The sequence below is a fragment of the Somniosus microcephalus genome, chromosome 34 (genome assembly GCF_052327205.1).
Source record: "Somniosus microcephalus isolate GS21.2 chromosome 34, FLI_Smic_1.0, whole genome shotgun sequence".
Lineage (NCBI taxonomy): Eukaryota > Metazoa > Chordata > Chondrichthyes > Squaliformes > Somniosidae > Somniosus > Somniosus microcephalus.
The window spans coordinates 6268985-6285893 of NC_141020.1; the positions used below are offsets into that span (position 1 = coordinate 6268985).

The 16909-nt window shown below is 50.5% G+C and overlaps 1 protein-coding gene across 1 annotated transcript in view; it reads right to left on the bottom strand.

The window, feature by feature from the left end:
- Positions 1-349: 349 nt before the first annotated feature.
- dpf1 (double PHD fingers 1) overlaps positions 350-16909 on the bottom strand; it is a 67632-nt gene continuing 51072 nt past the window's right edge. The window contains exons 9-11 of the mRNA XM_085973278.1: positions 7661-7773; positions 3847-3928; positions 350-1861 (exon numbers count right to left, since the gene is read on the bottom strand). Coding sequence (XP_085829404.1) covers positions 1791-1861; positions 3847-3928; positions 7661-7773 — 266 coding nt within the window. The 3' untranslated portion in view covers positions 350-1790. The remainder of the gene's footprint in view (positions 1862-3846; positions 3929-7660; positions 7774-16909) is intronic.

Genomic DNA, 16909 nt, shown 5'->3' on the forward strand with positions numbered 1-16909 from the left:
TGAAGGAAAGACTCACAAATGGGGGATCTTGGGTACACTTCAGGAAAAACTACAGATTGACTCTGTTTTCAAAACCGCTGATCCTGGTGCTAACCCTTTGACGGAGAGACTGCAGGTCTGGTACAGACGCCAGTAAGATCAGACTTCACCGAGCTAAACCTGTTATCTGCCCCTCCCCTCCCACCCGCCCAGAGTAGAGACCTGTTGGGAGGGTTGTCCTGTGCTGCTGTTATTGTCGGTGCCCCCCAGTTCTGCCCAGGAGGCAGCTCGCAACGCAAGCCGCTGGTTGTGACTTCACTCCAGTGCGGCCGCCCCCCCCCCCCCCCCCCGTGTGACGGGACGCTCCAAGGAGCTGCGTCCCGTTCAGCACACTTGCACTCCCTGGATGCTGGGCTTCTTTGGACAAAAGGGGGTTCGGGGTTGGGAGTAATGCCAGTTGGCGTCTTCAGCAGTGGATGAGTCAAGTTGAGAAGCTGCTGATCGGTTGGCGAGTCGGGACCAACGGCAAACGTTGGCCCAGTAACTGAATGTGCCAATGAAGTGGGTAAGCCTAATCACATCCAATGAACATATATACACATCAGCTTATGAAAGCTGTCCCAAAGCGTATCATATAGTGTTTTCTCAAGACATAAAAGGAAAAGCTGAAGATCATGAATTCTTCTTCAGCTCTTGGTCCTTTTCAAGAGCAATGCTCCCAGCTGCGCAGGCTGGCGAACATCTTGCACTCCTTCTTCTCGCATGTTTTCCTCGGAAGAAGAAAGCTTTTTTTTGGGGGGGTGGGGGGGTGTTGCTGATTTTCCTGCAGAGGGTCACGCCGCAAAGCTTCTTCTGACGGCTGGGTCGATGCTCCAGGGAGCCGTGGAGGGTCAGGGAGAGCGATCTGCAGAAACCCCAGGCCGAGAGAAGCTCTACGAAGGTCTGTCAGGGAGCACTCAACGCCCAGCCGAACAAAGCAGGTCCTCCAATGTCTTACAAGGTCGACTCCAGCATTGTGGGATCAATCTCCACGGTCCAATCTGCTCTGATTCAATGAGTTCAATTTTCCACTGCTGCATTTTATTTGGTCCATCTTGTTTCCTTCTGGCGTTGGCCGAGGGCGGGGGAGGGTACGATATATATCACAACATGCATTTTTACATCACACAACTCCTTTTTACTGAAGGGTTAGGGGGGGCGGGGGGGGGGGGCAGTTATGCCCCGAGTTGGCTCCTGCTCTGAAGTATGTCCATTAACACCAAATAGGTTTGGTTTAACGTGCAACAACCTGACTCGAGTGAGCGTTGCCGTCGGGGTCTGTTCAACAAACGGTTCTGCAGTGTAATGGAGATCCACGTGGTGTCAGCTTGTACCGAGTACGCAGATAAAAATGAGTCAAAATGCTGGGCGGGCGGGTGGTTCCCTCAATGGCTGCCGCTGGTCTTTGTTCGATCTGCATTTCTCCTCTTCGAATTTTCTTAATTGTCTCTAAAAAATACTTGGATGTGAAGGCATTTGCTTTACAAAGTAAAAACAAATCCCCCCCTCCCCACTTTGCTAAAATGTCATGTGTGTGTGTGTGTGTGTGTGTGTGTGAAACATCTCACTTCATGTTTAAAATCACAGTACGACGATAGAAATTGCCCCAAGTAGCAGCATTCGGACCTCTTTGAGTCAAAGGTCGCTATCTTACAACGAGTGGTGCCGTGTCACGGGAACATGGTCACCTATCGGAGCTGGAGGAGCGGAGAGGGCTTGGACTTTAGTTTTCAGGGTTATTGGCATTCACTTGCCAACAACTACAGCCGCTTTTAGGTTAAAGTTATGTAGGCCGAGGCTTTTTCTTTCAACTGTTGTAAACATAAATGACAACTCCAACTGCCTGTGAGAGGGGGGAGAAAAAGGAACAAAATCAATCAGACTGTTTTTTTTATTGAACTTTTTTTTTTAAACAACAAAAAAATATTGAAGTTCGGGTGCTCTCCTGGGTTCCGCGCAGTTAGAGGCATGATGTGTATAAACATAGAAACATAGGAAAATAGGAGCAGGAGGAGGCCATTCGGCCCTTCGGGCCTGCTCCGCCATTCAATATGATCATGGCTGATCCTCTCTCAATACAGGAAACTCTTTTTTATCCGGCACCAACGGGACTGGCGTGGTGCCGGTTTATCAAAAAGTCCAGATTACAGAGAGGTATAGTAAAAGGTAGAGCTCCGTACACAGCAACAAATCCAGGCTTCCCTGTTGCTTAGCAACAGGTGCAGGAACTCCGACCACAAGATCCAAGTGTCCCTGTTGCTTAGCAACAGGTGCAGGAACTCCGACCACAGATCCAGGAACAGGCCACTAATATGAAGTAAAACTTACCTGAACTTACCCCTGAATTTTGCCGGTTAACAGAGATTTCCGGTTATTTAGGTGCCGGATAAAAAAGAGTTTCCTGTACCATATTCCCGCTCTCTCCCCATACCCCTTGATGCCTTTTGTGTCTAGAAATCTATCTATCTCCTTTTTAAATATATTCAGTGACTTGGCCTCCACAGCCTTCTGTGGTAGAGAATTCCACAGGTTCACCACCCTCTGAGTGAAAAAATTTCTCCTCATCTCAGTCCTAAATGTTCTACCCCGTATCCTGAGACTGTGACCCCTCGTTCTAGACCCCCCAGCCAGGGGAAACATTTTCCCTGCATCCAGTCTGTCTAGCCCTGTCAGAATTTTGTACGTTTCAATGAGATCCCCTCTCATTCTTCTAAACTCTAGTGAATACAGGCCTAGTTGACCCAATCTCTCCTCATACGACAGTCCTGCCATCCCAGGAATCAGTCTGGTGAACCTTCGCTGCACTCCCTCTATGGCAAGTATATCCTTTCTTAGGTAAGGAGACCAAAACTGTACACAGTACTCCAGGTGTGGTCTCACCAGGGCCCTGTATAACTGTAGTAAGACATCCTTGCTCCTGTACTCAAATAACGGGGGGGATATCGATTCGGCCGCCCTTTATCCATCTCTCCCACCGGGCGGCTGATCCGATTGCCCCGTTTTTGCACTACTGCCCAAAGTCAGAATAACCCCAGGGAGTCACGGCCAAGTGTAGCCCACAGGTGAAGTGGGGTTAGAGGCCGGGTGGGGCGAGTATTGGACCAGGGCAGGCAGAGGTATGATTTTTAACAAAAAAAAATATTTATCTGCAGTACAAATGGAGAGAGCCAGGAGCTGGGAATCCAAGGCACTGCAGCGCCACCACCGGCAGGAAGGTGCAATTACAGCGTGACAGGTTGACATAAGAATTTAGAATGGGAAAAGTTGACACGCAAATGTCACAAGAGGAAGTAAGGATTCGCAGACAGGAAGTGGGCGCAGAAGACTTATAATAAGATATAGATCATTAAAAAAAATCCTCTACCCACGGGTAGGTGCCAGGAACGTACCGGCGTACCACACGTCCAGTGTTGCTATGCTGGTAATGAAGAAATATATTGTAGGATATCATCCTGTTAGCACTGTTCAATCTGGTGGTTGTATTCTACGGCTGAGTCACTCTCGGTGGAAAATCCCAGAACTGGTGGATGTCAGTGGAAGCTGGAGTTTCTCAAGCCCTGCGATGTCCCTAAAACTATACACATCCCATCACCCTTGGACGGCGCACTCAAGTGTCCCAGTGTATGGGGACTCTGTGTTGGCCAAGGAGAGGAGACTTTCATGCATCAGTTCGGGCTGGACTCAAACACAAGTACCAGATGCAGAAAGACGGCTTTCTAAGCGGTTGCGCTGCCCAGTCCCGGACACCTTGTTAGCCGAGCCATAGATTTCACACACACACGTCAGAGGAAATTTCGCTTCTCAGTGCGGGTAGAAAGGGGGCCTTACCTTCAGGGGGCTCGGACATCGGTGGGTTCAGGCAGTACATGTGATAGCCTCGATCACAATCATCACAGAACAGTAACTGATCCTATTGGGAAGAAATGGGAAATCAGACTTTACATCATGTCCCAGTGTGACAAAGAAGCCAAGACCGCCTATTTCCACCCCTGTAACATCGCCCGTCTCCGCCCCTGCCTCAGCTCATCCACTGCTGAAACCCTCATCCGTGCTTTTGTTACCTCTAGACTTGACTATTCCAACGCACTCCTGGCTGGCCTCCCACATTCCACCCTACGTAAACTTGAGGTCATCCAAAACTCGGCTGCCCGTGTCCTAACTCGCACCAAGTCCCGTTCACCCATCACCCTCTGTGCTCGCTGACCTACATTGGCTCCCGGTTAAGCAGCGCCTCGATTTTAAAATTCTCATCCTTGGTCTCAAATCCCTCCGTGGCCTCGCCCCTCCCTATCTCTGTAATCTCCTTCAACCCCCCCGGAGATATCTGCGCTCCTTCAATTCAGGCCTCTTGAGCATCCCTGATTATAATCGCTCAACCATTGGTGGCCGTGCCTTCAGCTACCAAGGTCCTAAGCTCTGGAATTCCCTCCCTATACCTCTCTTTCCTCCTTTAAGATGCTCCTTAAAACCTACCTCTTTGACCAAGCTTTTGGTCACCTGCCCTAATTTATCCTTATGTGGCTCGGTGTCAGATTTAGTCTTATAACGCTCCTGTGAAGCGCCTTGGGACGTTTTACCAGGTTAAAGACGCTGTATAAACAGTATGACCAGGGCTGTAATAATAAGACCTCCTGTTGAATATGCTGGATACTGTAAGCTCACCCCTGATGCCAGTTGCATTTATTCTGTCTTTCAGAAGATGAACTGATAAGCACTCTAGTGAAACATGGACAACAAACTGGTTTGTTTTATCTGAAATATATGAATGAACAGAATGCTGTTTACATATTGAGATTTTACCTAGTTCCTGTTCCTCTTCATAATGTAAAATGTATAAATTATGCAAAGTTTCCTCTTAATATTGACCTAACTTCACTTTATTGTCAGTATTTCTGATTAGTAACTTTAGAAAGAGAGTCTTATGTCCCTCTCTCACTGTCCCAGAGACAAATCCACAGCGAGAAAGACAAAATCACAACCTTTTCCCCTCCTCCCAGCTGTCAATTAAAACAGTCACCTAGTATCAGAAACCTCCCCCTCCCCTACTTTGTGCAGATGCTACAGCTTCACATCGCCTGATCAGCTTGGACCCCTGCTGTGCTCAATGAATGAAACCGATCAAATATTATAGGTGTAAACCGTCTTCCGGATGAGACGTTAAACCAAGGCCCCGTCTGCCCTCTCAGGTGGATGTAAAAGATCCCGCGGCCACTATTTCAAAGAAGAGCAGGGGAGCCCTGGCCAACATTTATCCTTCAATCAACACCTAATACAAGATTACCTAATCATTTGTTTCATTGCTGTTTGTGGGAGCTTGCTGTGTGTAAATTGGCTGTTGCGCTTACTACATTACAACAGTGACTACACTTCAAAAAGTATTTCATTGGCTGTAACGTGCTTTGGGACATCCTGAGGTGGTGAAAGGCGCTATAGAAATGCAATTTTTTCTTTTCTTTCTTGAGTTTTAAATGCCTGGTGATTACAGGAAGAAGGGAAGACGGAGGCGGGTAAAGAGATCCACTCTTTCCAGGTCCCGTCCTCCCTTCAGCTTCTCCACAAAGCAATACTGAAGTCACGCTTGAATACAACAAGATTCACCAGATCGAGATCAGGAACAAGAACCCCGGCTGATATTCCCTCTCTCTGGCTCACAGCCTCTGAGGATATCTGTAGCACAGGCTGAAGCCGGGCCCATCCCTGGTCTGTGTGCCTCAGTACCACACCACAAGGTGGAACTAGCCATGAAGCCATCAGTGTGGAAGAGCAAACATTTTCTGCCTGAGATTGTTGATAATATTGTGTTGTCTTGATTTGCACAGAACTATGCCTTGCTTGGACCATGAACATGCACGGTGGGACACTAGCTTGATATGTTTTTTGTGAAATTCCTCTCTATTTTAGTGGAAGTACTGGAATCTTCCTCCCCCCACCCCCCAGCAAAATGGTTTGCAATCTTCCTAACCTCCCCCAACACAACACCATCTTAGAATCATAGAGTGATACAGCACAGGAGGAGGCCATTCGGCCCATCGTGCCTGTGCCGGCTCTTTGAAAGAGTTGTTCAATTAGTCCCACTCCCCCCCTGCTCTTTCCCCACAGCCCAGCAAACGTTTCCCCTTCAAGTATTTATCCGATTCTCTTTTGAAAGTTACTATTGAATCTGCTTCCACCGCCCTTTCAGGCAGCGCGTTCCAGATCACAACAACTCGCTGCGTAAAAATATTCTCCTCATCTCCCCCTCTGGTTCTTTTGCCAATTTACCTTTAAAGTCTGTGTCCTCTGGTTACTGACCCTTCTGCCAGTCAAACCAGTTTCTCCTTATTTACTCGACCAAACCCTTCATGATTTTGAACACCTCTATTAAATCTTCTCTTAACCTTCTCTGCTCCAAGGAGAACAATCTCAGTTTCTCCAGTCTCTCCACATAACTGAGGTCCCTCGTCCCTGGCACCATCCTGGTAAATCTCCTCTGCACCCTCTCCAAGACCTCGACATCCTTCCTAAAGTGCGGAGCCCAGAATTGGGCCACGATTCTCCAGCTGGATCGTAACCAGTGTTTTATAAAGGTTTAGCATAACTTCCTTGCTTTTGTTCTCAGTTCAGAGAAGGTTCACGAGGTTGATTCCTGAGATGAAGGGGTTGACTTATGAAGAAAGGTTGAGCAGGCTGGGCCTATACTCATTGGAGTTTAGAAGAATCTTATTGAAACATACAAGATTCTGAGGGGGCTCGACAGGGTAGATGCAGAGAGGATGTTTCCCCTCGTGGGGGTATCTAGAACTCGGGGGCACAGTTTCAGAATAAGGTGTCGCCCATTTAAATCGGAAATGAGGAGGAATTTCTTCTCTCTGTGGGTCGTGAATCTGTGGAATTCTCTGCCCCAGAGAGCTGTGGAGGCGGAGTCATTGAATATATTTAAGGCGGAGATAGACAGATTTTTGAACGATAAGGGAGTTGAGGGTTATGGGGAACGGGCAGGGAAGTGGAGCTGAGCCCGAGATCAGATCAGCCATGATCTCATTGAATGGCGGAGCAGGCTCGAGGGGCCCAATGGCCGACTCCTGCTCCTATTTCTTATGTTCTTATGTACGCCTCTATTTATAAAGTCAAGGATTCTTGCTCTTTGTAAACAGCTTTATCAATTTGTCCTGCGGCCTTCAGAGATTTGCGTATGTACATCCCCCAAGCCTCAATGGGGCGCTGTCTTGCCACCCACCCCATCATACAACAAGTTGGAGTATCCCTTTCCAAACCCCCGCCCCATCACACTCGGTTGGTATCTCCCCACCCCCCACCGCCCCATCACACTAGGTTGGTATCTCCCCACCCCCCCACCCCGCCCCATCACACTAGGTTGGTATCTCCCCCCCACCCCCCCCCCTGCCCCATCACACTAGGTTGGTATCTCCCCCCCCCCCCCCCCGCCCCATCACACTAGGTTGGTATCTCCCCACCCCCCACCGCCCCATCACACTAGGTTGGTATCTCCCCACCACCCCCCCCGCCCCATCACACTAGGTTGGTATCTCCCCACCCCCCCCCCCCCGCCCCATCACACTAGGTTGGTATCTCCCCACCAACCCCCTCCCTCCCAACTCAGCGGGTTGGTAGCTGCGCCCAGCGCACTGCCTGGTTCACTTACATCGTTCTCTGAGGTGCCGCAGAGACTGCAGGACTTGCATTCAATGCACTGCCAGCGATAGGTCCTCACCGCAGCTGTCATATTGACTGTGAACTGCAGACACGACGGATGGCCTGAGGGAAGAGATAATCAGACCCAATCAAAACACTCTGGATAAGACAAGGCCTCCGCTTACTCTGTGTCTGCCTCCAACCGCCAGCTCCCGTAACCCCAAGGTCAGGGGCGGAGTTCCTATTTGAGGGGGTCTTACTTGGGGGATTTATTTGTCCCCCCCCTTCCCCCCACCCCCACTTCAATTTTCTTCCCTCTCCTGAAGGTGGCGATGGAGAACCGGGTGTGGTTCCACCCATAGGGACAGGAGGAGGCCATTCGGCTTGTTCAGCCACTCAGTTAGATCATGGCTGATCTGTATCTCAACCATCTTGGTTCCATATCCCTTAATACCGTAACCCAACAAAAATCTCAGGCTTGAAATTTTCAATTGACCCCCCACTTCCCCCTCCAGCCTCAACAGCTTTTTGGGGGGGGGGGGAAGAGTTCCAGATTTCCACTATCCTCTGTGTGATGAAGTGCTTCCTGACATCACCCCTGAACGGCCCGGCTCTAGTTTGAAGGTTCCGCCCCCCTCGTCTGGCAGCCTTGGCTCACGAGGCCTTGGCTCACGTGTGAATGGCAGCAGGCAATCTACTTGGACCTTGGACCCTGCCCTCGTCTGGTGTTGACACGCACACACACAAATGTTTCAGCTACCGTCAGGCCATAGTGATCAGGAGCAGGAACCCTGGCTGATTCCCCCCCCCCTACTCCCCCCTTCAACACACAGGGAGCCCCCCCCGCCTAAATGCTTCACCAGCCGAGATCTACTAACTTAGCACAGACCCCAGGGATGGAACCCAGGCCCCTCTAGTCTGGACAGCTCAATTGCAGTCTGAAGAAAGAAAGACTTGCATTTCTATAGCGCCTCTCACCACCTCAGGAAGTCTCAAAGCGCTTTACAGCCAATGAAGTACTTTTTGAAGTGTGGTCACTGTTGTAATGTAGGAAACGCGGCAGACAATTTGCGCACAGCAAGATCCCACAAACATACAAGGCGATAAACGAGCAGATAATCTGTTTTGGGTGTAGGTTGAGACAGGAGTGTTAGCCAGGACACCGGGGATCGGCATTATATATGGGATTGGGCTGTTAGGAATTGCGTAACTAACAGGGAGGGGTCGGACATCCCAAATTAACTCCCTGCTCTCTGGCCCAGCAATGTCCCTGGCACCTCTCAGGAGAGTCTCCTACTGCACTAGTGAAAAAGAAAAACTTGCATTTTATAGCGCCTTTCACGACCACCGGACGTCCCAAAGCGCTTTACAGCCAATGAAGTACTTTTGAAGTGGAGTCACTGTTTTAATGTGGGAAACACGGCAGCCAATTTGCGCACAGCAAGCTCCCACAAACAGGAATGTGATAATGACCAGATCATCTGTTTTAGTGATGAGGGATAAATATTGCCCAGGACACCGGGGAGAACTCCCCCTACTCTTCTTCGAAATAGTGGCCGCGGGATCTTTTACGTCCACCCGAGAGGGCAGGCGGGGCCTCGGTTTAACGTCTCATCCGAAAGACGGCATCTCCGACAGTGCGGCACTCCCTCAGCACTGCACTGGGTGTGTCAGCCTAGTTTTATGTGCTCAAGTCCCTGGAGTGAGACTTGAACCCGCGACCTTCTGACTCGGAGGTGAGGGTGCTGCCCACTGAGCCAGGGGCTGACACAGTGAAGCCCTGCCGGTTCTCACAGCAGGCGCCTCATCGAGTGAGAGTCCGTACCCGATGCAGGTCTGTGTCGTGGTTCCATGCCTTCAGAAAATGAATCACATTTTCCCCAAAACTCCTCTGATATCGGATCCTACTGTTGGAAGAGAAAGCCTTTGTCCCATCAATCCAGGCTGGTACTGAGCTCAGGTCCCTGGGGTTCAAAGGGCAGGTTGCGAACCCACCACACTGTCATTTACAATTTCAATTTTTCAAATGCCCTGTTGTCTAGATTAAGAGTTTTACAGGAATATTTCTGTTGCCAAGGTTACGTCGAGGGATATAACTGCCGAATGAGCTTCATTCTCCGATTGGAAAATGGGAAAAATGCCAGCGACAAAACTAATTAATTAGAAATACAATTTTTTTTCAGCAAAGCAGTGAGGCACGTTAAGCTGCTCGTGGTCTAAGGAAGGGGGATTGATCCATCCAGCACTCCTCACCGTCGCCTTACGGGCTGGCACTGCCCACGTGCGCCAGGCAGGTGGCACACATTGGTCAATGGCTACCGTCCCCCCTGCAACCCCCGCCCGTCTGAGAGATGCCGCAGCAATGAGTTGGCATTGCTGCTTATTGGCTGCTCTCCTGCAGTGGGCTTCACACTTGCTGTGCAACGGGTACAACAGATATACAGGGTACACAACAACAACTTGTGACATGAATCTTGTCATTCATGAAAGAAAGACTTATGAAATAATACTGAGCGGCCTGCGGGTGGCGCGGTCCAGGGAGAGTATAAATACTCGGGCACAGGCCCAGCTTGCGCAGGACATTCTTAACAGGAACTAGTGAAGGACACAACTAGACCTCCATGTTGTAAAGCAGTTGATTAAAGCTTTGTTTAACGCTTAGACCAAGTGCCTAGTAGTTTTCTTATGTCAACTTGCATTTATACAGCACCTTTAACGTAGACACCCCCATCTACCACCTTAAACATTCACTCCCTCCACCACCAGCGTACCGTGGCTGCAGTGTGTACCATCTACAAGATGCACTGCAGCAACTCGCCAAGGCTTCTTCGGCAGCACCTCCCAAACCCGCGACCTCTTCCACCTAGAAGGACGAGGGCAGCAGGCGCATGGGAACACCCCCACCTCCAAGTTCCCCTCCAAGTCACACACCATCCCGACTTGGAAATATATTGGGCCATTCCTTCATTGTCGCTGGGTCAAAATCCTGGAACTCCCTCCCTAACAGCACTGTGGGAGCACCTTCACCACACGGACTGCAGCGGTTCAAGAAGGCAGCTCACCACCACCTTCTCAAGGGCGATTAGGGATGGGCAATAAATGCTGGCCTTGCCAGCGACACCCACATCCCATAAACGAATTAAAAAAAAACATCCCGAGATGCTTCACAGAAACGTAATGAGCCAAAATTTCACACCGAGATATTAGGACAGGTGACCAAAAGCTTGGTCAAAGAGGAAGGTTTTAAGGAGCGTCTTAAAGGAGGAGAGAGAGAGGCGGAGAGGTTTAGGGAGGGAATTCCAGAGCTCGGGGCCCTGGCAGCTGAAGGCACGGCCGCCAATGGTGGAGCGATTAAAATCGGGGGATGTGCAAGAGGCCAGAATTGGAGGGACGCAGAGATCTTGGGGGGTTGTGGGGCTGGAGGAGGTGACAGAGATAGGGAGGGGGCCGAGGGCCGTGGAGGGATTTGAACAGAAGGATGAGAATTTAAAAACTGAGGTGTTGCTGGCTGGGGAGCCAATGCAGGTCAGCGAGCTCGGGGGTGAATGGGAGAGTATAGGGAGAAATGGCCTCTTGCGCATCCCTGATTTTAATCGCTCCACCATTGGATATATATAAAGAACATCTGGGCAGAAAGGGCTCAGTCTCATTCTGTTGAGGGCCAATACTTTGAACATAGGGAGAAATCAGAGCATCGGCATTCCTGGCTGAACGAGGAGATAAGTTCCCAGCAACGAGTCGTACACAGCAGGATCCCGGCTCTGATACCCCACATCAGTCCGAGGTTAAACAGACAATTTCAGTCAGAACAACAGCAAGAGATGCTTCAATACTCGAGGGCACAGTTTTAGAATAAAGGGTCGCCCTTTTAGAACTGAGACGAGGAGGAATTTCTTCTCTGAGTGTCGTAAATCTGTGGAATTCTCTGCCCCAGAGAGCCGTGGAGGCTGGGTCATTAAATACATTTAAGGTGGAGATAGACAGATTTTTGCAAGATAAGGGAGTGAAGGGTTATGGGGAGCGGGCGGGGAAGTGGCTTTGAGCCCAAGATCAGCCATGATCTTATTGAATGGCGGAGCAGGCTCGAGGGGCCAAGTGGCCTATTCCTGCTCCTATTTCTTAGGTTCTTAATAGGCCTCAGCACCCTAGCGGTAGGGAGCGGGGGGGGAGGGTAAATACTGGCTGGGGTGGGGGGGTCCCACTGCTGATCGCAACCTAGTGACCCCTGGTGGAAGGTGCATGTGCGAGATGGTCGGACGAGGGCGGGAGCGGGCCGGGGGGGGCGATGCCTTCCAGAGTCGAACATCTGCGCAGCACTCACTGGCGAGGCTCACGCCTGGGCAGGGTGTTGGCCATCATGGAACGGTCCCCAGACAGGATGGTGCGACGGGAGGAGAAGAGGGGAGAATGTCGCGGCGAGCGGGCTGGAGTCAAAACTGGGGGAAAAAAACAGACGTTCAGGGATGCTTGGCACTGACTTGGTGGCAGTCGAGGCTGGTGTTCAATTCACTGAAAGGTGTCTGAGCGAAACTCAATGAATTTCTAATAGAATTTTTCCTCATCAGCTTGAACATGGGCTGGCTGAGCTCTGATCGAAATAATCCACTTCACGGGCAGCTGGGAGCAGTTACACTGAATGTTAAAAGCTGGACTCACCCTGCCCCCTTCCCCCGTTTCTTCAGTTCAAGCCATCAGTGCCCGAGAGAATAAAAATAAACTCAAAGGGGTTGTAATTTCAGTCAGCTTCCTGCCTGAGGAATTTACAGTCGCGATTCGGCTTAACTGGAATCAATTCAGGTTTTAAAAATAAAATCCACAATTCTGGCCCAACAATGATGGCGGCACTGGGCCTGGGATCAAGCTGCCCATTTCCTCACTTTGGCCTATTCCCCTCTCCCGCCCAGTTTCCGCCCCTCCTCTTGCCGGGTTGCAGGTTCGGTCAGCTCAACCCAGTGCCAATTCTTCCCGCGCGAGCCAAGCGGTGAGCTATTCGCCTGCAGGGGCATCGCAGCCCGATTCTGTCCTCAGCCAACGACTGCACAGACGCACACGAACACACACACACACACACGCTCGTGCACACGCACATACATGTGCACACGCGCACACGTGTGCACAGACATACACACACACACACGCGAACACAGACTCACTGTCATGAATCTTATCATGACTCATGAAGTAACACTGGGTGGCCAGCTGGTGGCGCCGTCCAAGGAGTATAAATACTCGGGCGTGGGCCCAGCTTGTTCAGGATGTTTCTGTAACCAGGAACTAGTGATTGTAACTAGAAATCTCATGGTTTTGAAACAGTTGATTAAAGCCTTGTTTTATACTCAAACCAAGCACTCTTTTTACATCACTCACTCTCTGGCAAGCATCACCAAATAATGATCCAGTTTGGGGGCGGGGGATGGGGGGAAGAAACCTTGGCTGATAACCCAGGAGCAGTGGGGTCACCCCGGCCAATAGTGATATCAAACCTCGTGCCCTCCCTGTCGGGTTAGCTCAGTTCCGCCAGCCGAGGGCTCGGGGCTCATTCAAGGTATCGGAGGGAAAAAAAATTATTCCAGTGGAATCTGGATTTAAATCAGTGTTTTACGATTTAAGAGCAATTTTGCTTGATGACAGTTTCAATGGACGATTCAATGTTATTTAATTTTCCCCTGGTTTAAATATCTCCCCTCCCCTGGAGTACGATAGTGTAGTGGGTTTTGGGACTTGACCAGCAGCGACTCTGAGGCCGCAAGTTCAAATCTCACCACAGCCAGAATTCAAACTCGGTAAAATCTGCTCATTTCTGGGGCTGATGTGAAGGGGGGAGAAAATGACCACGGAAGCTGCCAGATTGTCTGTAGAACCCGAAGTGCTCAGAGAAGAGAATCTGCCAGCCCGACCCAGCTAGCTCGTGACTCCAGCCCCTTCTGCCCCAAAGTAATGTAGGGCGAAGGCAACAAATATGGTTGGTTCAGCCTCACCCGCATGTTGGGAGCAAACATAACAGGCTCGGAGGGGAGAACATTTGCAGGGCTATGGGGAAAGAGCAGGGGAGTGGGACCTTTATTTTATTCATTCACGGGATGTGGGCGTCGCTGGCAAGGCCGGCATTTATTGCCCATCCCTAGTTGCCCTTGAGAAGGTGGTGGTGAGCCGCCGCCTTGAACCGCTGCAGTCCGTGTGGTGAAGGTGCTCCCACAGTGCTATTAGGGAGGGAGTTCCAGGATTTTGACCCAGCGACGACGAAGGAACGGCCGATATATTTCCAAGTCACAGTATGGTATGGCATGGCAGCTGTAGCTACTATGACCGGAAAGCCCTGCAGCGGGTAGTCAAAACTGCCCAACGCATTACCGGCACCCGGCTACCGACCATAGAGCACATATACCAGAAACGCTGTTTACGGAGGTCACGGTCCATCATCAAAGACCCTACCCATCCCAGCCACAGTCTGTTCACCCTCCTGCCATCTGGGAGACGCTACAGATGCATTCGCACCCGTACGACCAGATTTAGGAACAGCTTCTTTCCCAGGGCTGTCATCCTACTGAACTCCACAAATAAACTCTAAAGCCTGCACATCTGCCAATGCACTTTATTATGGTTATGTTTATGTTAATGTATTACAAGCCAAATGTATGTTGAATGTTTAAATGTCTTAATCTAAATGTACACTCTCGGGAGCCGCAAGCCTACATTTCGTTGTACTGCACTTGTGCACTAACAATGACAATAAAAATTGATTTGATTTGATTTGATTTGAAGTCAGGATGGTGTGTGTGACTTGGAGGGGAACTTGGAAGTGGTGGTGTTCCCCATGCGCCTGCTGCCCCTGTCCTTCTAGGTGGCAGAGGTCGCACGGGTTTGGGAGGTGCTGCCGAAGAAAAGTCGCTGTCGAAGATTAATTGGATAGCGCTTTCAAAGAGCTGGCACAGGCAGGATGGGCGGAAGGGCCTCCTTCCGCACTGTATCATTCTAGGATTCTACGACATGAATCCACTCGCTCGATGCAATCCACAATCCTTCCCCACAGTTTGGGCCGAGGGTCCCAGCACCATATCTACCTGGCCTGAGGTGCCGGCTTTGTTATTTATAAAAAAAAAAGTCTGTTCAAAATTTTAATTTGATTTGATCGGAAACAGTTGTACGGGAGCTAACTCCTTCCATATATTCTGTGCTGTTGCCGGTTCCTTGTCCCTTGTAGGCTTTTTATAATAATTTTTTTTTTTTAAAAAGATCGAATCTCACATAATCAACTCCAGAAAACAGGGAAAGAAAGCCAGGCATCATTTTATTTCAAGGATGCTAATCCCCATGCACTAACCAGACGTTTGATGTGCTTTGGTGAGTTATACGACCTCAAAACTAAACCCCTTTAAGTATTTCAACATGTAATATCCTCCGTATGCAATAAGCGTATGTTTTAAATCATATTCCTTTTAAAAGAATTCTTAAAGGGGAAGGATGCTGTACCAAATTGTCCGAAATATTACAAAGACTGGTTGATCCTCTGTGGCATTGCTCATGGGCAGTCCGGATGCATCCAATGTTCCCTTTAATTTTTTTTGTCGGGGGGGTGGGGGAGGGGGGCACGGCTCCTTTAACGGGCTGTGCGTTCATTCAAATTTCCGCGCAGGTGCGGTTTTTCCGTTTAAAACCGGTGAGCTGGCCTGCGCGGGACCCCCAGACTGCCGAGCGACTGCGCAGCTTAATGCCGGATGCATCTCTGCATCCCTGTGGCGGTGAGTTCCACATTCTCACCACTCTCCAGGTAAAGGAGTTTCTCCTGAATTTCCCAGTTGGATTTATTAGTCACTGTCTACAGCCCCGAGTTCTGGTCTCCCCCACAACAACAACCTGCATTTATATAGCACCTTTAACGTAGTAAAACGTCCCAAGGCGCTGCACGGGAGCGATTATCAAAACAAAATTTGACACCGAGCCACATAAGGAAATACCGGTACCTAAATATCCGGAAATCTCTCTTAACCGGCAAAATTCAGGCGTAGGTTCAGGTAAGTTTTACTATATATTAGTGGCCGTGTAACCGGGGTTCCTGGATCTGTGGCCGTGTAACTGGGGTTCCTGCACCTGTGGCCGTGCAACAGGGACTCCTGGATCTGTGGCCGTGTAACCGGGGTTCCTGGATCTGTGGCCATGTAACCGGGGTTCCTGCACCTGTGGCCGTGTAACCGGGGTTCCTGGATCTGTGGCCATGTAACTGGGGTTCCTGCACCTGTGGCCATGTAACCAGGGCTCCAGCACCTGTGGCCGTGTAACCGGGGTTCCTGGATCTGTGGCCATGTAACTGGGGTTCCTGCACCTGTGGCCATGTAACCAGGGCTCCAGCACCTGTGGCCGTGTAACCGGGGTTCCTGCACCTGTGGCCGTGTAACCAGGGCTCCAGCACCTGTGGTCGTGTAACCAGGGTTCCTGCACCTGTGGCCGTGTAACCAGGGCTCCAGCACCTGTGGCCGTGTAACCGGGGTTCCTGCACCTGTGGCCGTGCAACAGGGACTCCTGGATCTGTGGCCGTGTAACCGGGACTCCTGTACAAGTGCCGTGTAACCGGGGTTCCTGCACCTGTGGCCGTGCAACAGGGACACCTGGATCTGTGGCCGTGTAACCGGGGTTCCTGCACAAGTGCCGTGTAACCGGGGTTCCTGCACCTGTGGCCGTGTAACCAGGGCTCCAGCACCTGTGGCCGTGTAACCGGGGTTCCTGCACAAGTGCTGTATAACCGGGGTTCCTGCACCTGTGGCCGTGTAACCGGGGCTCCAGCACCTGTGGCCGTGTAACCGGGGTTCCTGCACAAGTGCCGTGTAACCAGGGCTCCTGCAACTGTGGCCGTGTAACCGGGGCTCCTGCACCTGTGGCCGTGTAACCGGGCTCCTGCACCTGTGGCCGTGTACAGTGCTCTCGTACCTTGGTAAGTATACCTCTCTGTAATCCGGACTTTTTGATCAACCGGCACCACGCCGGTCCCGTTGGTGCCGGATAAAAAAGAGTTTCCTGTATTAGGACAGGTGACTAAAAGCTTGGTCAAAGAGGTCGGTTTTAAGGAGCATCTTAAAGGAGGAGAGAGAGAGAGGCGGAGAGGTTTAGGGAGGGAATTCCAGAGCTCGGGGCCCAGACAACACAAGTGGAAACACCTTCTCAACGCCTACCCTATGGAAATATATGGACAAAGGCTTTATTTTTTCTTTGTTCTTGGGACCAGGCGCGACTGGCATTTTTAATGCCCGTCCCAAAAATGGGGAGG